At 36.9% G+C, this 25,439-nt stretch overlaps 2 protein-coding genes across 5 annotated transcripts in view; one reads left to right on the top strand and one right to left on the bottom strand.

Moving 5' to 3' along the window:
- The window catches only part of TFB1M (transcription factor B1, mitochondrial), a 79,628-nt gene that overhangs the window by 37,144 nt on the left and 17,045 nt on the right, over positions 1 to 25,439 (top strand). For both annotated transcript variants that reach the window (XM_072643765.1, XM_072643764.1), the window contains one exon: positions 1,612 to 1,731. In XM_072643765.1, coding sequence (XP_072499866.1) covers positions 1,612 to 1,731 — 120 coding nt within the window. The remainder of the gene's footprint in view (positions 1 to 1,611; positions 1,732 to 25,439) is intronic.
- Positions 11,365 to 19,060, bottom strand: CLDN20 (claudin 20). Of its 3 annotated transcripts, none has more exons than XM_072643766.1 (2): positions 18,968 to 19,060; positions 11,365 to 12,201 (listed from the first exon to the last, which is right to left on the bottom strand). In XM_072643766.1, the coding sequence occupies exon 2, from the start codon at positions 12,103 to 12,105 to the stop codon at positions 11,446 to 11,448; it is 660 nt and encodes a 219-aa protein (XP_072499867.1). In that variant the 5' UTR covers positions 12,106 to 12,201; positions 18,968 to 19,060; the 3' UTR covers positions 11,365 to 11,445. The 3 variants fall into 3 exon arrangements, 1 of the variants encoding a protein (XP_072499867.1); XR_011974669.1 differs by lacking the exon at positions 18,968 to 19,060 and adding an exon at positions 18,468 to 18,553 and having other exon boundaries at positions 12,113 to 12,201; XR_011974670.1 differs by lacking the exon at positions 11,365 to 12,201 and adding an exon at positions 18,467 to 18,551 and having other exon boundaries at positions 18,968 to 19,055.

Here is a 25,439-nt window from a genome sequence, read left to right as displayed (position 1 = left end):
ACATACATACACATATATATGTGTATGTATGTGTGAATGTATGTACTTTGTCTTGCTTAGTCCTCCCAACAATCCTGGGAGACAGTTATTTTTATCTCCATTTTATAGATGGGGAAACTGAGGCAAACAGAGGCTAAAGAAACTTGCTTGGGATCACACAACTAACAAGTGTCTGCTGCTACATTTGAATTCAGGTCTTCCCAACTGTCCATTGTACTATCAGCTGCCTCTAAAAGGGAGAGAGTACTAAGAACTAGAAGGATCAGTAAAGGCTTCACATAGAAGGCAACAGCTGAACTGACCCTTGAAGGAAACTGAAGCATCAGGGAATGCTTTCTAGACATAGGGACAATGGCATAGATATAAGGCATAGATATCATGTCAAATTTGGAGAAGAGTGTAGTGTGATGTTGCCAAAGTATAGAGTCAGTGAGTGGGATTAAAATAAAATGTCTGGAAAGTCATATAATCATCACCAACAAATATTTATTAAACAATATGTAAGGCACTGTGCAAGGCAGGAATATACAAAGTAATTTCAAAAAGGAAAGAACATTAACAACTGGGCGAGATTGGGAAGGCTCTCATGGAGTGTAGGTTGGAGCTGCCTTAGAGGGAGCTAGGGGGTTCCCAGAGGTAGAGGTGAGGAGGAGACAATGCATTCTAGGCATGGGAGAGCCACTTGTACAAAGGCATGGAGATGGGAGATGTGATGCGGCATACGGCATACAGCAAAAAGGCAAGTGTGAATGGAATGGAGTGCATTAGGGGAATAATTTGAATGAAAACTGCAATGATTGGTGTGGGCCAGATTGTGGAAATGTTACACCAAGGCTTTTGTATTTTATTCTAGAGGCAACAGGAAACCATTAGGGATTTTTAAGTAGAAGGGTGGCATAGTCAGATCTGAGTTTTAGGGTTATCACTTTGGCAGTTATATGTAGAGTGTATTAGAGAGATGATTGGGCAAGTAATTAGTGACTATTATAGTAATTCAGGCAAAAGTTAACCTACATGGAATTAATTGCATCCGTAGCTTAAATGTCATGGGCACATAGAAAGGGAAAGGAAATGGTCTAAGACAGAACCTTAGTTAGTGGTTATGAGGTGGATAAGGCAAAGGGGCCTAAGAGAATGGTCAGATAGAGAACCAAGCAAGATTTGTTTTACAGAAGCCAAGGGAGAAATATGTTAGTGGAGAAGGTTAAGTCATCGCTGCCAGAAGTAGTAGAATCATTCATCAAGCATTTAGACATCTAGGTAGCACACTAGACCTAGAGTCAGGAAGACAGACCTGAGTTCAAATCCAGTCTCTGGCACATACTAGTTATGTGGTTCTGAGCAAATCACAACCTCTTCTACTTCCCTTTCCTCCTCAATGTGGAACATAATAACATCTACTTTCCAGAGTGATGGTGAGGGTAAAATGGGACCCTATAGGTAAAAGGATTTTCAAGCTTTAAAGCACTGCACAAATGCTAGCTATTATAAGCAACTACTTTGTTTTTTTCAAATTGGCCACCAATTTTCCACAACGTATACATAAATAATTGAGCTTTTATTCTGTTTTGTCTAATTTTGTGCTAACATGTCAGTCACTTTTTTTCTTAGAGACTGACTGCCAATACAGGAAGTAAACAACGAAGTCGACTTTCCATCATGGCCCAGTATCTCTGCAAGGTTCAACATTCCTTTACGATTCCGGGCCGAGCTTTTGTTCCCAAACCACAGGTAAGTTTTTAGTTGCAATTATTGTTAACAAAGAGAGTTCAGCTTAGGAGGTCTAACTGTAGAACCTAACTTACACAAGCATGCAGATCTGTTCCTTCAATTTCATTTTTTTTTATCATGACTGAGATTTATTTTTCAAAGGAAAATAATCTTAAGCAAAAATATGTCATGTTGATTTTTTTTGGCTAGTCTTCTGAGTTAAGTTTTATTAAGCAGATAATTAATTTCAACAAAGTACCTTATTTTGTTATTTAAGAGATCTCAATTTTAGAATAAGTTGTGTGTAGTTGGATGTTAGTTTTAGGTTTTGAATGCTGGTATTTATAGCTTTGAAAGTGCTAAGTCATAGACACAACATTTCTCAGCCGAAGAAATAAATTACTTGTGTCCATGAGGGCCAAATGGCTTGTTCACTACTTGATGAGCTGCTATAAAACATTTAATATGAAAGACCCAGAAATGTCTCATTCACACTTAGTGCTCTGAAATATAAAGTCTAGCAAAGTTGCTATTCCATGCTGCCACCACATGTCACTGACTTTTAATGCTAAGTTTTCTTATAATTGGATTTCTCTTCATTCTCATTTTTCACATTTCTGAGTGATTCCAAGTTATTTGTAACTCATACTTGATGACTTATAGGCAGTATAAGTACCTATAGTAATTTGAAACTATAAAAGAGGCAGGATTCGAATGCCTATGTAGGACACTGTGTGCTGGTCATCTAGAGAGAGGAGACTAAAAGACAATCTCAATGTTGCCTTAATAGTCCTAAAGTCATTAAAGAGAGGCCTCCAGCACATGGGTGTTATGAAGAGATCTGGATCAGAAGAACGAGAACTTGTAGTTTGTAACCCGCATCTTTAGAGGGATTCACACAGGCTCCATCAAAAGATTTGATTGATAATCGGCTCCAGTGTATCTGTTTAGAAGCTGTAACTCAGTGTTGTTGAACTCATAGATCCCTGAGGGCTGCATACTGACTTAGAAAACCACAAATTAACACTGTCTCTGTTGTAGTATATTTTTATTTATTTTCTTAAACATTTCTCAATTGCATTTTAACGTGGTTTGGACTCCACTCAGGAATTTCCTGGGCCACAGACACCTCTGCTGTAACTAATGATTATTACAATAATAGCTGACATTTATATAGTGTTTATAGTTTACAAAGCACTTTGCAGAATAATGACTTGCATTTTGCTTAGTAACTGCTTATTTGCACTCCTTAAAGTGTATGTTGGGATAAGGACTAGACATGTGATTTCATTAGGATAGTGCAGGTAATCTTTCTAGTCTAAAAGAGTTGCTTTCAGCACTGAGAGGTTTTAACTTGCCCAAGGTTCAGTCGCCAGTATGTGTCATTTGTGAGACTTGAACCTAGATCTTCTTGGCTTTGAAGCTAACTAGGCTGTGCTACTTCTGTGAGAGATGGATAGAAAGAACAATTATTACCCATTTCATTTTATAGATAAGAAAGTTAGACTTAGGTTAAGTCATGCAGTTAAAATATGGCAGAGCCAAGACTCAGCCCCACATCCTTTGAGTACTCTTTTGACTTAATAATGAGACTTTTATAATTGTAGAAGGGAAATATTCATTTTAGCGGGGGAAATATTCATTTTAGGGGGGGAAAGTGGTCATCATCAGAGAAAGCTATGTACTATGTACTATTTTAATTTTATTCAGATAAGGGATAGTGCTCATTTTGTTGTATGCTATTTTCAATAGCACACACAACTAGTTGGTCTTGTTATAGTAAATTATATTAGCCAAAGTCTATGGTAATGTTTAAATTTGGCAAAAATTCCTTAGGAGAGTTATTAGAATAAAATACCTCAGCTTTTGGATTCTGTTTTTCTATCCAGTTCAGAAATTTTTGGAGGTGTTTGGAAAACGTCTAACTTGTCACTGAATTAAATTTTATCATAGTTAATTTAGCATTTCCTCTCCTGGGAGATAGATTGTAATTTTGAAAAAATATCTTTTGGGAAGCAATTATGTTGTTTTTTTTTTTTTAACACATTGATGGCTTTCATTATTTCTTCATAAATTAGGTGCCTCATACTTAGAATGCATCTATTAAGTCCCTGTTTCTTGCCAGGCATTGTGCTAAATGCTATATGATAGTACTTAATAAAGATGTCTTCAGTTTAATTGATTTAAAATGCATGTTTTTATCTGTACTTATACATTATATGTCTCTCAATTGTTAGTTGTTTTCTTTTACAAACACATCTATAGCCATATTCTGCCTTGTGTTGCTATTTAAACATTTTATTTGTGTATGAGTATCTTTTCTACTCATCAAGAGTTTAAGTTCCTTAAGAGATACATATAAATGTTATGTATGTAGAGTGCTATTTAATGACAAAATTGAAATATAGGTAATGGAAGAGCCTATAAAGTTTATCTAAGCCATAGTTTACCTATTTAGAATATTATCTATTTAGTTTACCTATTCAGAATTTTCTTTTAGCAAAATATTTTAAAGTTTTAACAAATATAAAATGTTCATATCTTAAATAACATCAGTCTTATTTACCTTTTTACCATTTTTTATGATTAAGATTCCTATAGTTACTTATAAAGTTACCCTTTCTCTTTTTGTTTTCTGTAAAATATTAATGTAGATCTTTAATTGCACATAGTTACAGAAGCTGGTACTCTTCATTTAAGCAGTCTGTTGAGAGTGCTTATGGATAATTTAAAAGATTTCATTTTAATTTTTTCTTATGTAAAATATTTTAGTGGGTGAAGCAGCTTTAATAACTCCTCAGTGTTTTAAAATTAGGGATCACAGAATTTTTAGAGTTGGTAGGGACCTTAGGATACACTTAGTCAACAGTTCCCAAAAAAGAAGTATCCACTGCATCATGTCCGGCAAGTGGTCATTCAGCCTCTGTCTGAAGACGTCTGACAAGGCAAAACCCATTACCTCTGGAAGTAGCTCATTCCACTTCTGGAAGGCCCTAATTGTTAGGAAGCTATTCCTAACATTGAGACTAAAATTACTTCTGTACAAATTCCATCCATTGTTTATAGTACTTCCTTCTGGGGCCAGAGAACAAGTTTATTCCCTATTCTATATAACATCCCTTGAAGTGATTAAACCGAGCTATTATGTTGTTCTCAGGATCTTCATTTGACATGGGCTCAACGCTCTTCACCATCTTGGTTGCTCTCCTATAAATGCTCTTTAGCTTATAAATATCTATCCTTACCTATGATAACTGAAGTGAACACAATACCTGACGTTTCTGTTGGCCATGACAAACTCTCACTTCCTTATTTCTGGATACTATACCACTGTAAGGTGGGCACCTGGGTGGCACAGTGGGTAGACTGCTAGGCCTGGAGTCAGGAAGATTCATTTTCGTGAGTTCAACTCTGGCCACAGACACTTACTAGCTGTGAGACCCCGGGCAAGCCACTTAACCTCATCTGCCTCAGCTTCCCCATCTGTATAATTAGCTGAAGAGGGAAATGGCAAAGCTCTCCAGTATAGCATAGCATAAGTGGTTATCAAAAGGTTTCTTAAAATGTAGATAAACTATCTATAATATTTCCTTGATCTACCAGTTTAGTAACAGTTTTAGTGTTTTAAAAAGGAAACAAAGCTAGTTTGATTAAATCTGTTTCTTAGTGAAACAGTGCTGCTTTTTGTAATCATTGCTTTCATTTTTACTATTCGTCTTTTTAAAAATAATAATATTCTAGGATTTTGCCTGGAATCAAATTTAAGTTTACTGTTTGCAGACTTCTCTGCCCTTTTTGAAAACTGGGATAGCATGTACCGATCTCCAGTCTTGTGTATATATCTCATTCTCCACCATCTTTCAGATATTATTGTCAGTGGTAATCACAGCTGCCTGTTCTTTCAGTTCCTGAAGACAGAATTCCTCATGATTTTATTTAGGGCAACTAAGTATTATCTTCCTATCACATTATTCATATTGGGTATCAGTTCCCTGTTAGCTATCATTATTCTGTTTTCCAGTCCAAAGGCAAAGAAAAATGGAAACAAAAAAGAATTAAGGAATTTTATCCCCTCACTGTTGTAAGTTAGCATCTTTCCATTTGCCCTGAGCAAGAGTCTTATTTATTAAATTGAATTCTAAGATCCCTTGTCCAGCTATAAATCTGTTAAGCTTATGTACCAAGTGTGTTCTTTTGTAAAACTAAACTTTTAGTTCCCTGTGAAAATAAAGAAACACATACTTTCAAGGGATAGTATTTTTTACTCTTTGTAATGATACTAAGAGGAGCCAAGAGGGTGGAGTAACAGCATGGACTTTCTAGAGCGCTGCCCCCAAGCCCAGCCAAACACCTGTAAAAAAATGGCTCTAAACAAATTCTGGAGCTGCAGAACCCACAGAATGATGGAGTGAAGTAAATCTCCAGCCCAAGACAGCCTGGAAGGTCGCTGGGAAGTGTCAATCGCACAGTCCAGTGTGGGCTGCAAGTACATAGAGGGGACCTGAGCAGGCCTTGGGGAGATTGAATCTCTCATACCTGTGGTGGTTTCCAGACTTCATGACCCCAAAAAGCTGAGGATTGGAAGGTCAGTGGAAAAAGTCTGTGGGACCAGTGCAGGAGAGTGGAGTGGTCCTTCTCCAGCCGCAGGGTAGCTGAATGGAGGTGGGGCAGAGGAACCCACAGCAGCAGCAGGGGCTGCTGCAGTCACTGTTTCTGGAGTTCTAGGCCCACAGATTGTGGGGGGATAGAACGGCTGACAGTACACCCCCTACTTCCACTGGAAGCAGAGAACTACCTTGACCAAGAGCTCAGAAGTCAAGCAAAGGGCTGGGGAAATGAGCAAAAAGTGGAAAAAGAATCAGACTATAGAATCTTACTTTGGTGACAAGGAAGACCAAAGCAAGCAAACAGAAGAAAACAAAGTCAAAGCTCCTCCATCCAAAGCCTCCAAGAAAAATATGAGTTGGTCTCAGACTATGGAAGAGCTCAAGAAGGATTTTGAAAATCAAGTGAAAGTAAAGCAAAAATTGGGAAGAGAAATGAGAGCAATGCAAGAAAATCATGAAAAATGAGTCAACTGCTTGCTAAAAGAGACCTAAAAAATGCTGAAGAAAATAACACTTTAAAAAATAGACTAACCCAAATGGGCAAAAAAGATTCAAAAAGCCAGTGAGAAGAATGCCCTAAAAAGCAGAAGTAGCCAGATGAAAAAGGAGATCCAAAAGCTCACTGAAGAAAATAATTCCTTAAAGATTAGAATGAAACAGATAGAAGCTAATGACTTTATGAAAAATCAAGAAATTATAAAACAAAGCCCAAGGAATGAAAAAATAGCCAACATTGTGAAATATCTCATTGGAAAAACAAGTGACCTGGAAAATAGATCCAGGAGAGACAATTTAAAAATTATGGGACTACCTGAAAGTCATGATCAAAAAAAGAGCCTAGACATCATCTTTCATGAAATTATCAAGGAAAACTGCCCTGATATTCTAGAACCAGAGGGCAAAATAAATATTGAAATAATCCACTGATCTCCTCCTGAAAGAGATCCTAAAAGGAAAACTCCTAGGCATACTGTAGCCAAATTCCAGAGTTCCCAGGTCAAGGAGAAAATATTGCAAGCAGCCAGAGAGAAACAATTCGAGTATTGTGGAAATACAATCAGGATAACACAAGATCTAGCAGCTTCTACATTAAGGGATCAAAGGGCTTAGAATATGATATTCTAGAATTCAAAGGAGCTAGGATTAAAACCAAGAATCATCTACCCACCAAAACTGAGTATAATACTTCAAAGGAAAAAATGGTCATTCAGTGAAATAGAGGACTTATAAGCATTCTTGATGAAAAGACCAGAGCTGAATAGAAAGTTTGACTTTCAAACACAAGAATCAAGAGAAGCATGACAAGGTAGACAGGAAAGAGAAATCCTAAGGGACTTACTAAAGTTGAACTGTTTATATTCCTACACGGAAAGATAATATTTGTAACTCTTGAGACTTTTCTCAGTATTTGGGTAGTTGGAGGACTTATATACATATAGACAGAGGGCACAGGATGAGTTGAATAGGAAGGAGTGATATCTGAAAAAAATAAAATTAAGGAGTGAGAGGAATATATTGGGAGGAGAAAGGGGGAATGGAATGGGGCAAATTATCTCTCATAAAAGAGGCAAGCAAAAGCTTCTTCAGTGGAGGGGAAAAGAGAGGAAGTGAGAGGGAAAAAGTGATGCTTACTCTCATCATATGTGGCTTAAGGAGGGAATAATATGTACACTCAGTTTAGTATGAAAATCTATCTTACACTACAGGAAAGTAGGGGAGAAGGGGATAAGTGGGATGGGGGGATGATAGAAGGGAGGGTAAATGGGAGGAGGAGTAATTAGAAGTAAACAATTTTGGGGAGGGACAAGGTCAAAAGAGAACAGAATAAATGGGGGGCAGGACAGGATGGAGGAAAATATATTTAGTCTTTCATAACTTGACTTTTATGGAAGTCTTTTGCATAACTATACATGTATAACCTATATTGAATTGCTTGCCTTCTCAGTGGGGGTGGGTGGGGAGGGAGGAAGGGAGAGAAGTTGGAACTCAAAGTTTCAAAAACGAATGTTAAAAATTGTTTTTATATGCAACTGGGAAATAAGAAATACAGGTAATGGGATATAGAAATCTATCTTTCCCTACAAGAAAATAGAGGAGATAGGGATAAGGGAAGGGAGGGGTGTAATAGAAGGGAGGGCATATTGGGGGAAAGGGTAATCAGAATGTATGCTGTCTTGGGGTGAGGAGAGGGGAGAGATGGGGAGAAGATTTGGAACTCAAAATCTTGTGGAAATGAATGTTGAAAACTAATAACAAATAAATAAAATTTTAAAAAAAGAAAAAGTGATACTAAGATCATGCTGATTCGAAGTGGATAGCTATTTTGGCTCATTCTTAGCAGGCCTTATTTTCACTTTTATGTTAACATTAATACCTTCTCTGTTTGCTTTACTACTTAACTTTTGGGGGGGAGAGGGGCAAAGCATTTTGGATTAAACGACTTGCTCGGAGTCACACAGCTCGTGTTAAGTGTCTGAGGCCATATTGGAACTCAGGTCCTCCTGACTCCAAGGCCTGTGCTTTATCCACTCTGTATTTCCTGCTGCCCCTATGCTATGATCAGAATCACACTGTTTTTTACTCATGCCTTACACTGTCTACAACCCAGCAGAAGCCGTAAGGAACACCTTTAAAGCTAAAATACAAATTATCACAATCCACAGGAAAGAATAAAACTCAAAGTCTATTCCAGAAATTGTAATACTTAATTTAAATACATCAAAACACATAAGTACTTCTGAATGAATATGTTTTTCTAAATTTCCTTTGTTCATGTTTGCGTATTATTTGTTCTTATTTGTAAGAAGCCTGCTCTTCCTAGGCTGGTATTTTGCATTAGTCTGAGTCCTTCCTGTAATAAAGAGCAGTTACAGGACAAATCTCTGATTTGTAGTTCTTGCCTTAGTTTGAGTTCCAGTTTTACTGTGTTTCATCATCAGTATGTTTGTTCCCCGAGGTGCTAGTGTCTTTCCTTCTATTTACCTTGCATCCAGTTCAAGTGTATCTTATGGCTTTCTCTTTATTTGTCTTTCCAGTTAGAATGAAAGCTTCTTGATGGCAGGAACAGTTTTTAATTTTGCTTTGTCACCCCAGAACTTAGCCAAGTGCTGAGCACAGAATAAATTCTTAATAAATACCTGACTGATGGATTGAATTTTTGAAACATGAGACTTGCCCATAAGAAAATCCATTAAAATGAATAAGGAATATTCTAGGCCTAATTTGATTGATTGTATAAAACATTTTTCCTTCTCTTAGTGCATTCGAGAACTGATCAGTGTAAATCCAACCACATTTAGGCAAAGTAAGAGAGCATAAGTATCAAAGCAAAATTACTCCAGTTAAAAAGTATAGTCTTAAAGTTTTTTTTGTCAGACAGCATTTCTTTAGATTCATTTGCTCATTTAGGAAGTGAAGACCATGAACAATTAAACTAAAAAGATTTGAACATTTATAGAACCATCTGTTATTATCTTATGAAACAATTCTTCTTCACTTTAGTTACTTCCTTTAAAATTTCACTGTAATGCTGATAGTCATTAATATGCACAATGAAATAGTTTTGAAAATTAGCTTGTTTTCCCCTGTATAACAAACAAAAATCCTACTTTTTATTAGCGACATAGAAAAGTTACTATTTCCAGTGGCATTACTATATTAATAATTCATCATCTCATGTTATAAACTAATGAATTTACATTAATAAGTAACAACAACAAATATTTCTGTAGCACTTTGAAATAAATTGAAAGTTATATTATTTGACTATAAAATTGACTTAAATATATCCACTTCATTGGATCCTGCCAAATCAAGATGGTCCTAAGTTTCCTTTCTACCTAAATAGACATCTGGAAATCAGATTTTTTTCTCTTTCAGATGAGAGTTTGATATTTGTTAACCTTAGATTTGTAAGAGACAGAAGTGTTGCAGTGATAGGCAGACTAGGGGTCAAGGCCAGCTTCTAACACTTTCTGGCAATATAACTGCAGGTATAAAGTCACTTAAACTCTCAGTGCCTTCATGCCAAACCTTTGAGGGATTTTTGTAAGTTGTAGAATAGCTGGTAATCTGCTTTGATAGAGGGAGTCTTATGAGGAGTTCCCTACACCATTATAGATTTGGACCAAAACAAAATAGTTATATAATGCTTTCTTTTATTTAAAACACCTTCATTTTAGTTATTTTATTGGAGGTAGTTTATTTAAAAGAAAATAGTGACCTTCTCTGCTTAAATCAGGTCTAACAATAAAGGGGCAAAGAATTTGAAAATAAATATTTGTTACCTACATATATGACAATTTATCTCAGATTAAATGAAGGAAGTAGAAAATCTAAATGCTTGGAAGTGAAGGAATACTTCCCAGAGAGCTCACATCTTGATAGATAATGAAAGTAGGAAGGATAATCATGTTATTTTTTCCCATATATTATTATTAATATAGCTTATATTCAGTAGATTAAAGGTCCTAAGTATTTTCTTTCTCCTGATGACATTTACCAATTTGTTCCCTCTTAGTTCGAGCCTGAGTTGTTTGGCTGAAAGATTAGCAACAGTTGGAAATTTATGTAAACATTTCTTTTGAAATGCAAAAGAGGAAGGGGGCCAGAGATACTAAGCAGCAGGTGGGGACTTGGAAGGACATTTTTGGCTATATCTGAATGGCAGTGACAGCTCTTCAGCCCCTGACATGCAGTTATATATTGTGGCTTTAAAAAAAAGAACCAAGTTACCATGGTGTTAGAGAATTGGAAAGCAAAAACAGATGTTACTTCTGGTTAAAAGAAGACAACGGCTTTAGTCTGAATTTTAGTCCTATTGAATACTCAAAATGAAACATCAAAAGCACACATTTTGGAAAAGAGTTAATCCACTTTAGACTAATGCTTCAGCAAGTAAGCAATTAACCGTGAATTGCCTTATAATGCTTTTTCAAATAAACCTTGAGTATTAAATATGAAAGTAAACAGCAGTTTAAAAATTCTGTAATATAAAATACCTTGTTAATAGTAATACACTATAGCATCTAATGAAGACAGTTAAATATGATTTTGATTGGTTTTTAATCTAAAGTAAAAAAAATAAATATTTCTGGCATTTCATTCACCTTACATAGTACACAATTATTTATACATAATCCTTCAGATTATATCCTGCATTGTTCTCTGACTGAGTGGCTAAGATACCCTGCTGCTTGGGAGGACAGTGCCTAGCTTCTTGAGACCCTTTTAAACAGGAAGTGCAGAAAATCACACCCGCCACAAATAGGAGTACTGTTGAAATAAATCCAAGGTAGATAGCTCCTCCCGGTTCATGTCTGTGGTGCTCTGGGATGGCTGGGTCCCAGAAATTGGAAATGATCTCCTTCATGTACCATGATGTGGGTATTAAACCAGATAGACCTGAGAGAATAAAACATACTCCTCCAGCAAAAGTAATACGACTTTTGGTCTTTCTATCCCCTCCTAAACGTGTGCATTTCATGCCCACTGTGGAAATACAAATCCCCAAAGCTGAGAGGATGCAAGCCAGTACCATGGTGGTCCGTGCAGTCTGCACATAGACAGGGAGGGCTAGGATGGAGGGTTTCACTGTGCAGCTGAACATCCCGGTGCTGTACCATGTGCAGTCCATCCACAGCCCTTCAAGTTGAATAATGGCTGTTATGATAGTGGAGCCCACGTTTGCATTTACCTTCCAGTTTGGCAGTAGTGTGGCTGTGATTATGCCACAAATGCCAGATAAGGCTAGAATAAAAGCAAGGAGCTGTAGACCTGCTGACGCCATAATGTTGATCTGTCTGTCCCCTTTTGTCTTCCCGATCCTCTCTGGTAGATACTGTTCAATAAACTGTAGTTGTTCCAGTGAAGACTGTAATTGGCCCTGTACAGTAGGGGGAAAAATACGCAGAGATAAGCAATGGAAATCAGAGAAATGGAACAAAAGATGAATGAGTGAATAAAAACCTGAAGGCACATCCGAATGTGACCCTGCAGTGAATGAGTGAGCACTCTGTCAGAGAGCTGAGAAGGGAGGCTGCACAGCTCTCTGGTGCTTCCTTTTCATGCTTAAATGAAGGGTTATTTGAGATGTAGACTTCCAAGAAGTATTGCCTCCTTTACTTCTTTACCAAGAGATGGCCATTAAGTTCAGAGGAAACATGGGTTCTGTTAGAAAACTGAAACATCTTTGGCCACAATCCCATTGAAATCAAAGAATCGAATTTACTCTCGTGGATTTTTGTCTTTTAGTTATGGGGGCTCTCTGTCAGCATTTTGTAAAAAGTTTCGGCCCTAAGATAGTCTTCTGATTTTACAATTAAGGAACAGTTCTAGCATTTGTTTAGTTAAGTTAAATGAACTATATGCTCTTGAACTATATAGCTAAATTACTGGGGACCAAGAAAGAAAGTTGGGTTAATTTATGGAGAGGGATGGGTGCTAGAACTGTGATTTTGTTGGTATAGGGAACTCCAAAGTGAGGAAACTCCCTCTGTCAGCACCTTCTCTGCTGCTTAGAATCTTAGAGTTGCCCAGGTCACCAAGAAGTTAAGTGATATGAGCAGGCTCATGTATGTTTTCTGTAAGAGGTTAGACCTGATCCTGGGTCATTCGGACTATTAGGTTTAGCTTATCATCCACTATATATAAGGAACTCAATAAATTCAGAGAAACTTGGAAAAATTTATATGAACTGATTCAAAGTGAAATAACCAGAACCAGGAAAGCAATGTACACAATTATTACAAGAATATAAATGGAAAGAATAACCACAAACCAAAAAAATGAAAGTTATGAGATTATTGACAGTTTTTTGACCCCAAAGAACAGATATAAGAATGTTCTTCCTTATTACCTTTTGCAAAAGCATGAGATTATGAGTGTGGCACACTACAGACCAGGTCAGGTTTTTTCAATGTATGAGTTCATTTTGCTGAACTGTTTTTCTCCCCTTTTTTATTCTTCTTTATAAAGAATAGCAGTCTGGGAAGGGGAAGGATATATTGGGAAATCTAGGTAATGTAAAAATAAAAGCTATCAAAATTTATTTTATATGTGGTACTCTTTCCTAAACTAGTACTTTATTCATTTAAACTGTATCTGCTCAAATCTGAAGGAGTTAAGCCATTGTTGTTTACTTATATTAATAACATCTTCATAACTCACATTTATGGGCATGAGATCTATACACACTGCTATTTTAAGTATTATTCTCTCTACTATAATAAAATAAGTTCCAAAAATTAGTTTTTAAGATAAATTTTGGGGTGAATCAAGATGGCAAAATAATAGAAGTACAAAGTGACTACCCTACCACACTTTCATAAAATTCTAGGAAATGTACCAGATTGAATCATTATTGGGAATTTAACAAAAAAAAATAACCATTAGCCATTTTTCTAGCCCATATCAGCAAAGGGAGACAGATCTGTGGACATTAGGGTAGAGGTCTAGCCAAGAGCAGCTAAAATAGAGCATTTTCATGCCCAGAGACTGAAAAAAGTCCCAGATTGTGAACTGGGGCAAGAAGAAGTACCAGAGGGACCCTGAACTAGTGCAAGGTTAGAAAGCAAGTGCCACCTGGCAGCCTTGTTGCTCATTACCCAGTTCTAAGTTCCAAATCCAAGGAAACTGAGAAGGGGACTTGTGCCTAACAGTGGCATAGAGTAGTGAATGGTCTTAGCCATGGGTCCTGGGTTTGTACTGAATAAGGAACAAATTCACAATTTGTTCCTTATTCAGTACAAACCTGTGTGGCTCTGATCTCAGGAGCAGAGCAGCAACTCAGTTTTAGTTTTCAGCTCAGGCTAAAGCCTAAGTACAATAACCAGGACTGGAATCCCAGACTACAGGGAAAGCTACAATTCAGTGTCTGTGAAGCTGCAGAGTCCAGCACCAGTCTACTGGAATGACCAGCCAGGGACAAGACAACATGTACCTTTCTCAGACACAAGATTAGATCAGAAACTTGCAGAGCTTACAGTAGGAGGGTAGTGAGCATACTTCTCCGTGGATCCTGTCACTTTGCCTGTCCCCAGCCTGAGCTGCCGTTGAGATCTTGGAATAACAATGCTCAGTATTCCTAGAAAGCAGAAGAAGGATCTAAGAAGATAACCCTCCTAGAAGTGTGCAGAGCTCAACCCTGACCTAAAGTACCAAGTAAAGAAGTAGGCTAGAAGAACACGCCAACAAAAATAGAATCTTCCCTTAAGGAGATAATGTGGGGACAGGGTAGTGCAACACAGACTTAGGAGAAAATGACGATAAAACATCTACAAGCAAAGCCTCGAAGTACAGCACAGTTTGAGCATGAGACTAATAAGAATGGTTGGAAGAAGTTGGGCTTTTTGGTTTGTTTTTTAAAGAAGGAAAAATGCTTTTAAAACGCAAATGAGAGCAATAAAGTAAAGAATTAGAAAAGAAATTAGTACTCTGGAAGAAAGATGTAGAGAGAGATTTAACAGCTTGTTTAAAGGTACAAGATGTTAGCAAAGAAAATAATGTCATTAAAATCAGAATTAACCAAATAGAAGCTAATGACTCCATGAGATAACAAGAATTACTAAAACAAGTCAAACGACTAAAAATAGAGGAAAATGCAAGATCTCTCAGAGCCACAGTCGGATAATGCAAGATTTAGCAGCCACCATCATAAAGGAGAAGAAACCTTAGAATATCTCGGCTTATAGCCAAGAATAACTTACGCGACAAAAAAGAATATAATCCTGCAGGAGGGAAAAAAATGGATCTTTAATGAAATAGAGAACATCCAAGAATTCCTGCTCAGAGGACTAGAATTACATAGAAACTTTGACATAGAAACACCGAATTCAAGAGAAACATAAAAAGGTAAATATAACTGAGCAATCTTAAAGAAACGAAACAAGAATAAGCTGTTTACATTCTTATATGGGGAGATCATTGTCCCTGAAGAATTCTGTCATCCTCAAGAGTCACAGAAAAAGTGTTACGTTGTCTAGGAATGGTTCTTTTATACTTAGATTATCTTAAAAGAAGCATGGAAAGAGAGGAAAAGGAGGATATATTGGTGAGGGTGGAGTGGAGAGTGAGGGGAAGATTGAGAACAATTATTTCACCTAATTGGGTTGCAGAAATAAAAATCTATACAACAAGAAGGGGATGAGGCGGGACAAGGAGTAGGTGACAACTACTGAACTGCTGGAAGGAGGGTAGAATATACATTCATACACAACTGGGTCCAGAAATATATTTAACCCAGTAGAGAAATGCGAAAAAAAAGTGCCTACGGGAAAGGGGAAGGAATAAAAGGAAGGATAGATACAAGGAATGATTAGTCAGAAGCAAAACACTCTCAAATAAGGGATAGGAAACAAAGAGGAAATGAGAAGGAAAGTAAAGCAGGTAAATCAAAACAACCTTGAAGTTTTACTTCACACCTAGCAAATTGGCAAGAACAAGGAAAGACGAAAAAATATGGAAGGGTTTATGGAACACTGAAATAGTTGGTACTGCTGTGAATCAGTATAACCAGTTGGAAAGGAATTTTAATTATAAGTGATTAAGATGTCCATACTTTTTGATCCATGATTTTATTACCAGACCCAAGGTGGTCATTGATTAAAACAAAAAAGAATCCCTATAAACATCAAAACTTTTTATAGCTGCACTTTTTGTGTTAGCAAAATAGATGGCCATTGTTTAGGGAATGATTAAACCAGTTACGTTCCATGGATATAATGGAATATCACCATGTTGTAAGAAAACAACCAATATGATGAAGTGAACATCATAGAATTATAGGTATTGATGAAGAGTGAAGTAAGCAGAGTCAGAAAAACAATTTATACTGACTACAGTGATGAAAATGAAAAGAACAACCACCACAAAACAACTGAAAATGAATATTGTAAAATTGCAAAGAATAAGCATGACCCCAAAATAAAAGACAGGAGAGGACCTGTTCCTCCTTCCTTTCCTTTTGCAAAGGGGTCAGGTGGGAGTTAAATGGATATGGATTATTATATATATTTTTAATGTGTTTATCAGTTCTGTTGGATTTTTTTCCCTTTACCTCTTTTTCTTTTAAAAAATATTGTTATATGATATGGCCCTCTGGGAGGGGGAGGGAAATGATGCATGGGGGAAATTTGGGCAATTTAAAACAATATCAGTAAAATTGGCTTTAAAAAAAGAAAATACAGAATGGCCTACCTCTTTGTGTTGGATACAAATAGACCTCAAAAATAGCAAACCCTAATTTGTTGGATTTATTTATAAAGAGAGAGTCAAAAGTCATAATATTTATGTATTACTGCTATATAAATCAGTTAATCTTTAATGTGATTTTGTGCTCCTCTGATCCAGGGGGCATTTAGACAATATAATTTTACATTTCTCAAATAAAGCTATTTTAAAGAATTTTAGTAGTTCTATACTTAATTCCATTCAAAATTATGTAACTTTGATAATTGATTGTCATGACTTTTGACCCTTTTCATTTTTTTCACTTATGGCTAAAAGGAACCTTAAAAATTTTAAAGCCCAGGAATTCTTAACCCAATGGGACCCATGAATTTGTTTAGTTGTTTAATTTCTATAACTATATTTCAATCTAATTCGGTTCCTTTTTAATCTTGTGTTTTGTCGCATTTGTAGCATTATTTTATGCATTTAAAAACGTTACACTGAGGGGTCCATAGGTTTTACCAGATTACCAAAACAAAACCAAAAAAAAAAAAGACTAAGAGCTCCATATCTAGTCCAGGTCTCCTATTTTCCAGGCAATAATCAGAGGCCAATAGAGCTTCAGTAATTTGCACAAGATTACAGAGCTAGGGAATGGCAGAGCACTGATCTTTTGACATGCAGATTTTTCTACTGTACGATGCATTTTCTTAATCCTGACTTCATGATACATTCTGCCTCTGTTACACTAATTATACCTACTGTCTAGTAGTAATTTCTGTTTGTGTATACTTCACATAGTGGTTCTTAAGCGTCTAGAAAGCCATATACTACTTCTCAAGAGCAACTCTTCCACCAGTTTCCTCTTATGTGATCCATACTTTGTTACCATAGGTAGGAAACAAACTGATAATTCAATGAATGGCTCTTTGAATGATTCACCTAAAAGATGGTGACTTGTTTTTATTAACCATCATAAGCAATTTTTACTAATTTTTAAAGCATAAACATTGTGAAAAGATACCCCGATGCTACGAGAAACTACTTTGGCTAAACGTAGCTCTTAATGACCCCAGGGATCCCTGGAATCCCTTTGGGAAACACCAGTGTAAGTACAGACTGTGTGATATTTTAGAATGATTTTAAAAGTAGTCTGGAGTAGGTTATGTAGTAGGGTTATTGAGGGTTTTTTCCTCATATGATTATAATAACCTAAAACCATTAATAACCAAGCAGCACTGCTGTGGTTTAATAGTTTGGCTAGCATCCGTCACTAATGACTCTCCCTCTAGGTCTGATATTTAAATGTTGAGTAAAGCTTTTCCCCTCAGATTGTAGGATTTTCATGTTCAGACCTAGACTTGGCTAAAGTGAAGTAGGTTTTTATTTAGGGTCTGCTTTATATTTATATTTAGGCTTTGACCTGCTGTGGCTTATTTTTGTATTACCCATACTCCTTTGCTTATCTGAAATTAAAGTTGAATGGAGCTAGGTAAAATTTTACTAAATCCCTTTACAGTTCATTCATGATGAGTATTTTCAAGAATTTTTTGGATTTTTAGATTTAGATTTTGATGATTTGCTTTTCAGCATTCCAAACTGTACTCCACTTACTACACATTTATACCTTTCTAGAACTCCTATGGAAATTTCTAGAGGGCATTTTTGTTAGCTCTTCCTCATCAGGGTATTTTTTAGCTTTGATGAAGGAACTAGATTAAACGTCCTCCCCCCTTTTCCATGGATCTGACCGTACTCATTGTCCAGAGGGTAACCCAAGTTTTGATATATTCTCTTGCCTTACTCAGTTCTAAAACTTTCTCAGCACGCTCATATTTTCAGACAGATTGTTCAGCATAATTAACTAGTCCGTACTTGGCTGAATTATAGGCCTAGGAAAACCAGCATAAACAGTACAAACCAAACTAATATTACAAATGTAATCAAACCCTATTGATTGCTTGTGATTAGCATAGCACTTACTTGTAGAACTCCAGGTTTCAAACACTGTCCTCAGTGTGAACAGACTCCATGAAGCCTTTTCCTTCTTCTGTGCTGTTCAGTATTCTTTAGAATAAAAAGCACACTAGAATTTTAGTTACATTTTATGAGCATTTTTTTCTCCCTTAGGCAGTACAGCAGCCTTTTCCTTTAAATTTTTGTCAACCAGAGAATAAAGACATGCTTTGTTTTTAATGGTGGTGGTGGTGGTGGTGGTGTGGAGCAATACTGTATTGGTAAGCAAAAGCAAGAGACTCTTCGGTTTTGAATAGAGAGCTACTCTGAGGTCCTACAACAAAACGCTTACATGACAGAACCTATGAATGCTAAATGTACATGAGGATATTTTTGCCAAGAGAAAGTTGGAAATAGACTTCATTTAAATTCATTCAACTCCCAGTTTCCTACGTGAGTTAAAAACTGGCTTCTAAAACATGATTCAAAATCTGTCATATTGTCAGTGGCTTATAAATTTCCCATACCTGTTGTGGAATATACTTCAAGACCTTGATTGTACTCTCATCAATCTTCCTCAGAGGAACTGGGCCCGGTGAGGTACAAAGCCGGAAAGTCAACTAAACAGAGCTCGCTTTTCCAAAGTGTTTTGAATTGGTGATAAAGCTCTCTAACAAGTTAGCTTGCAGGGGAGCAAATGAAGACTAGCATATCAAGTTGAGAAGTAAAAACTGCTGATCGTGCTGGAAGATAAATACCAGGTTCTCAAGCTCATTTTCTGAGCTGTGGGAGAATTAGGAAAGGGGAGGCAGGGAGGAAGGAGGGAGTTACTGTTACAGCATGGTTTGTTAGAACCTGAAAATCTGAAATGCCTCTGTGCCACCCTTCACTGAGCAGAGGCCATTTAGATAACTTACAAAGTGGACTGGATCTGAATGTTACGCTTTAATCATGCACTTACCATTTGTTACTGAATTTTTTTTTCTAAGCAGTTAATACAGCTGCTCAAATGGAGGCCATAGTTTCTTTCCAATAGATAAAGGGAATTCTGTAGATATTTTTGATCAGATTATTGTTAAAAGTACCTTGTGATTTTGGTTCTGGGAAATTCAGATGTTTAACTCTGGTCAATAGCCCTCAGAAAAAGTGCCTTCTGTGTTTCCATACTACTTTGAATTATTATGTCTACAGTTTAATTTTTTTTTCTCCCTTGAATCACCATTAGCAATGTTTTCTCAAGCATAGTCTTAGTAAACTAGATTCTTCAGAAAATACTTAGAATTGCATTTATGCCATTCTGATACTGGAGAGATCCCTGAGAACTAGAGTCAATTTGCCCAACCAGGACATAAATTGTAGGCTGTTTATTTGTTTGTTTGGAGGTCATCATAGACAAATACGTACACACATTTGTTGTGTACCATTCTTTATTCCTTTTCTCTTATTATGAAATGTCAGTACTACCCAAAGAAAGCTATGATAGTTTCTCTGTAGTTACAGAGAGCACTAGTTTTAGATTGTCATTCTAGGGGACAAAAATACTTCATTTTTGCCTGATTATCAACTCATGGTTCTTCTCTAAATATCATCACACATACTGGGGGTCCTGAGATATGCAAGGAAAGTAGTTTGTACATATTGCCAACCTGAGAAAGCTTAACAGTTGACAAGTCCATTAAAATTTTTATTCTAGCCTCTGTTTTCCACGCTGAAGTTTATAGCCATGGCATAGCACCAGAAAATATTTGCCTGCTTTTATAACTTGGGTAGCTTTATGGTCATTAATAGCAGTTAGGTGCTTTAAAGACTAATGAGAATGAATGAAAATTTCACTCTTAACCGTGAACTTGCAGATATAAAAAGATAATTCTCTTTTGTCACATATAGTGAGAAGTTTTCTTGTATTTTAGACTACTAGAGGTTAGCCACTTTCACAAAACAGGGAATGTTGAAGTTAAGTGTCCATCATCCAGAGCTTTAATTTATTTTGTGTAATTTATAGTCTTAGTAAGAGTTATTTTTGCATTAGTCACAGAAGCACAAAACTTCAGTGATGGAAGAGAACTCTTTAGTCAATCTGGACCATCTGATATCCTTCCTAAGCAAGAATCCCCTTTATGGCATGCCCTACAAGTGGTCATCCTGGGGAAACCATCACCTCCCTAGGCACAAGGGAGGCAAAATGTAATATCCTTCTTACACTTCAAGACAGCTCTAGTTATCAGAAAGATTTTCTCCTCAATTCAAGCATCTACCTGTTGTTTCTAATCCTTGCTTCTTGAGCCAGACAGAACAAATCTCATTCCTCTCACAAGTGACAGCCCTTCAAATGCTTTGACAGCGATCATTTCCACCCCTCTCAACCTTCTCTTCTCCAGACTAAACATTCCCTAGTTCCTTCAGCTGATCCCACTCATATGGCATGATCATGAAGCCCTTCGCCATTTTCTCCAGCTCTTTAGTGTCAATCCTAAAATGTGGCACCCAGAACCAAACACAATCCTACAGTTATCTGGAGTAAAGTGAGACTGTCACCTTCCTAGCACAGGATACTGTGCTTCTTAATGCAGCCTAACATCTCGTTGACTTTTTGGCTGCAATATCACATTCTTGACTCAGTGGGCTCACATACCACTAAAACGTTCATTCTTCCAAAGGAATAGCCATTTAGTCACATTTCCCTCATTTTGTAATTAATGTTTCTAAACTTCATTTTTTTCTTTCTAGATGTCTCTTACATTTATTGGTTTTATCTTTAATGGTAATATTATGATTTCTTACAGTTAACTTTTCCTCTTAATTTTAATTAATAACATATTGGAATCTCTCAATACTTGGTGCAGCCAATGCAGCCTATTTGCTGTTTGCTTAACACATTGCATTTTCCCACTTCCATGTTTTTGCCCATGTTCCTTTGATCACATTAGCTGGAGTACATGCCTGATATACAGCTCTGTTGGTTGAAGTCTTTTCTAAACTTAAATATAATAATGTAGGAGAAATAACAACAATAATGATAATAATAACTTTAAAATCAGCAAATATTGGTTAATACTTCCTGTGTGCAGACTACTGTGATAAGTGCTGGAGGAAGACAGAATACTTTTGTTAGCCTTTCTTGACCTTACACTAGGGGGTCTCTGACACATAACTGTAAAAAATATAAATAACGAATTTAAATTAGGCTTAACTGCGGATGAAAAGTATAAGAAAAATTCCTTTTGAGTGGTGAAGAGGAAAGATTATGACTAGTTTGGGAGAAGAGGGAATAAGGGAAGACTTCTGGAGAAACGGCCATTGGAGTTGGACTTTAAAGACTATGTAGGAATTCCACAGAAAGAGGTGAGGAATAGATTGCTGGCACAGGAAAGACTCAGTATGCAGTGTATGGGAGAATAAGTAGTCCAGTTTGGTCAGTAGTCCAATAGGGTCAAGAGAAGAGACTATCTTAAAACAAGGTTGAAAAGATAATGTAGTAGATTGCCAAGGACTCTGTGGGAGTTTGAAAGTTATTCAATACAATTTCTTTTTTTATCAAATGACATGACTGTATTTGATAGTGAGGTGAAAGATCAATCGCAGTAGGGAGAGTGGAAGCAAGATGACCTCTTACGCTATTGCCCTGAGAGAGATAGAAGGCTTTTACAAGGCTTTTACCTTTTCACCAGGTAGGTGAAAATGACAGTATTTGAGTGTGGGCAGTGTGTTTAGCAAGGAAGGGACCGAAGTAAGAGATGTTACTGAGTTACCCTCAATGGAATTTTGTAATGGAAAGGATATGAAAGGTAAGGATGAGAAAAGAAGCAGAGCATTAAGGTATAGTAGGGGTACTGGATTTATAGTCAGATTTTAGCCTCAGTTCAAAATCAGACTTTTCTGTATGCTACTTGTGTCATTTCAGGGGAGTTATCTAATCTCTTTGGACTTAAAATAAGGTAGTTGGTTTTATGAAGAACAATTTATGCCAAGCTAGCCTCATTACCTTTTTTGACAGTTTCCTATATTGGGAATGCTACAGATATAGTTGACCTAAATTTGGCAAAGCATTTAACATCTCCCATAATATTTTTATGAAGAAAAATGAATATGAGTTTGGCAACAGTATAGTCATGTGGGTGTTGTGTTAGTTTAATGGCCAAATCCAAGAAGTAGTTTTTAATAGCTTAGTGTCCACTTAGAAGGCAGTGTGTAATGGAGCGGACTTTAGCCCTATGCTGTGTGATCTGGACAAAAGGATAGAGATCTTTACTAAGCAGTAAAGTTAGGGAGAATAATATATTGAATGACGGAATTAAGATTACACAAACTAGGTGCAATGTTGGACTGATTTTGATAAGGAAAAACATAATAGAAATATATATATAAAGCCTTACCTGGATTTAAAAAGTCAGCTTTAGAAGTGCAAATCAGGGGCATAACTAGGTGTGCAGTTTGTCTGATAGAGATGGAATGTGAGTGATTAATGTTCTGCAAGCTCAAAATAATTTAACAGTATGGTAATGGAAGGTAAAAAAAAAAACACTAGAACCATTGGTCCTGTTAAGGAAAAACATGATGTCTGGAACTAAGAATGTGATAGTCCTGCTGTATTTTTCTCTCCTCTTGTATTTTAGGAAAGACATTGATAATCTTGAAAGTGTCCTGATGAGGATGATCAGGCTAGTGAAGAGCCTTGTGTCTATGTCATGTGAAGGTCAATTTAAAGAGAGCTAGGAGAAGGGGTGGAGTTGGGGGAAGAACCAAAATGGTGGAGAGAAGCCAGGAAGTTGCCTGAGCTTTCCCCAGTTTCCTTCAGAAATAACATTAAGTCAAACCACTAAAGGAATTATGGAGCAACAGAATCCACAAAAAGACGGAGTGAAAATGGGAAAAGTCTGTGTTACGTGGGTAAAAGGGGAGTCCAGCCTAGCATAGGCAGTGTCCATGCAAGACAGTGTCCAGGCAAGACAGTGGGAAACTCTTAGCCACAACACAGATCAGCAACCAAGGCTCCAGGGTCCAGGCTCAGTAGGCTAGCTGTGAGGCCACCAGCTCAAGTGCAGCAGGAAAACTGCCAGCCCCAGAAGCCAGGACATAATAGGCACAACAAGACTGGGCCACCCTAGCTTAGTGGGCAAACCACTAGCCCCATTGGTGCATAAAGCCAGTCACCACACCCTTGGCCCCCCGTGCAAGAAGCTTGTGTGGGACAGTGCCCCCTTTACTCCACGAGCAGAGCTAAACTTTTTAAAAATAGACATTACAAAGCTTTTATGATAAGCTATCAGACTCAAAAAGGATTTTAAAAATCAAGTGAGAGGGGAGAAAAACAGGGGAAAAAAGAGAGAGTTATGTAAGAGAATTATGAAAAAAGAGTCTAAGAAAACTGAAGAAAACAACTCCTTTAAAAGTAGAATTAGTCAAATGGAAAAGAAGGTTCAAAAGCTCACTGAACAAAATAGTTCTTTAAAAATGAGAGTGGAGTTCAGGGAAGCTAATGACTATACCATAAACCAAGAAGTTACAAAACAAAACCAAAAGAATGAAAAAAGAGAAAATAATGTGAAACATCTCATTGGAAAAACAACTGACCTGGAAAATAGATCCAGGAGAGACAATTTAAATATTATGGGACTACCTGAAAGCCATGATCAAAAAAAAGAGCCTAGACATTATCTTTCATGAAATTAGAAAGGAAAACTGACCTAATATTCTAGAACCAGAGGGCAAAATAAATATTGAAAGAATCCACTGATCACCTCCTGAAAGAGACCTGAAAACAGAAACTCCTAGGAATATTGTGGCCAAATTTCAGAGTTCCAAGGTCAAGAAGAAAATATTGCAAGCATCTAGAAAGAAACAATTCAAATATTGTGGAAATACAATCAGGATAACACAGGATCTGGCAGCTTCTACATTAAGGGATTGAAGGGCTTAGAATAGGATATTCCAGAAGTCAAAGGAACTGGGATTAAAACCAAGAATCATCTACCCAGCAAAACTGAGTATAATACTTCAAGGGGAAAAATGGTCATTCAGTGATATAGAGCACTTTCAAGCATTCATGATGAAAAGACCAGAGGTAAATAGAAAATTTGACTTTCAAACATAAGAATCAAGAGAAGCATGAAAAGGTAGACAGGAAAGAGATATCAGAAAGGACTTTCTAAAGCTGAACTGTTTACATTCCTACATGGAAAGATAATATTTTTAACTCTTGAGACTTTTCTTAGTATTTGGGTAGGTGGATGGATTTTACACACACACACACACACACACACACACACACACATATAGACAGAGAGTACAGGTTGAGTTGAATCAGAAGAGATTATATCCATAAAAAAATTAAATTAAATTAAGGAGTGAGAGAGGAAAATATTGGGAGGAGAAAGGGAGAAATGGAATGGGGCAGACTGTCACTCATAAAAGAGATAAGAAAAATCTTTTTTAATGGAGGAGGAAAGGGAGGAGGTGAGAGGGGAAAAGTGAAACTTACTCTCTTCACATATGGCTTAAGGAGGGAATAACATGCTCACTAAATTTGATATGAAAATCTATCTTACACTACAGGAAAGCAGGGGAGAAGAGGACAAGTGGGATGAGGAGGATGATAGAAGGGAGGGCAAATGGGAGAAGGGAGTAACTAGAAGTAAACACTTTTAGGAAGGGACAAGGTCAAATGAGAGAACAGAAAAAAAGGGAGGGACAGGGTAGGATGGAGGGCAATATAATTAGTCTACCACAACATGACTATTATGGAAGTCTTTTACCAAAGACACATATATAGCCTGTATTGAATTGCTTGCTTTCTCAGTGGGGATAGATGGGTAGGGAGGGGGGGAGAGAAGTTGGAATTCAAAATATTAGAAACGAATGTTGAGAATAGTTATTGCATATAACTGGGAAATAAGAAACACAGGTAATGGGGCATAGAAATTTATCTTGCCCTACAAGAAAAGAGAGAAGATGGGGATAAGGAAAGGGTGGAGTATGATATAAGGGAGGGCACACTGAGGG

Source organism: Notamacropus eugenii, chromosome 2 (assembly GCF_028372415.1).
Source record: "Notamacropus eugenii isolate mMacEug1 chromosome 2, mMacEug1.pri_v2, whole genome shotgun sequence".
In the NCBI taxonomy this organism is placed as follows: Eukaryota; Metazoa; Chordata; class Mammalia; order Diprotodontia; family Macropodidae; genus Notamacropus; species Notamacropus eugenii.
This window is presented reverse-complemented; position numbering and strand designations above follow the sequence as displayed.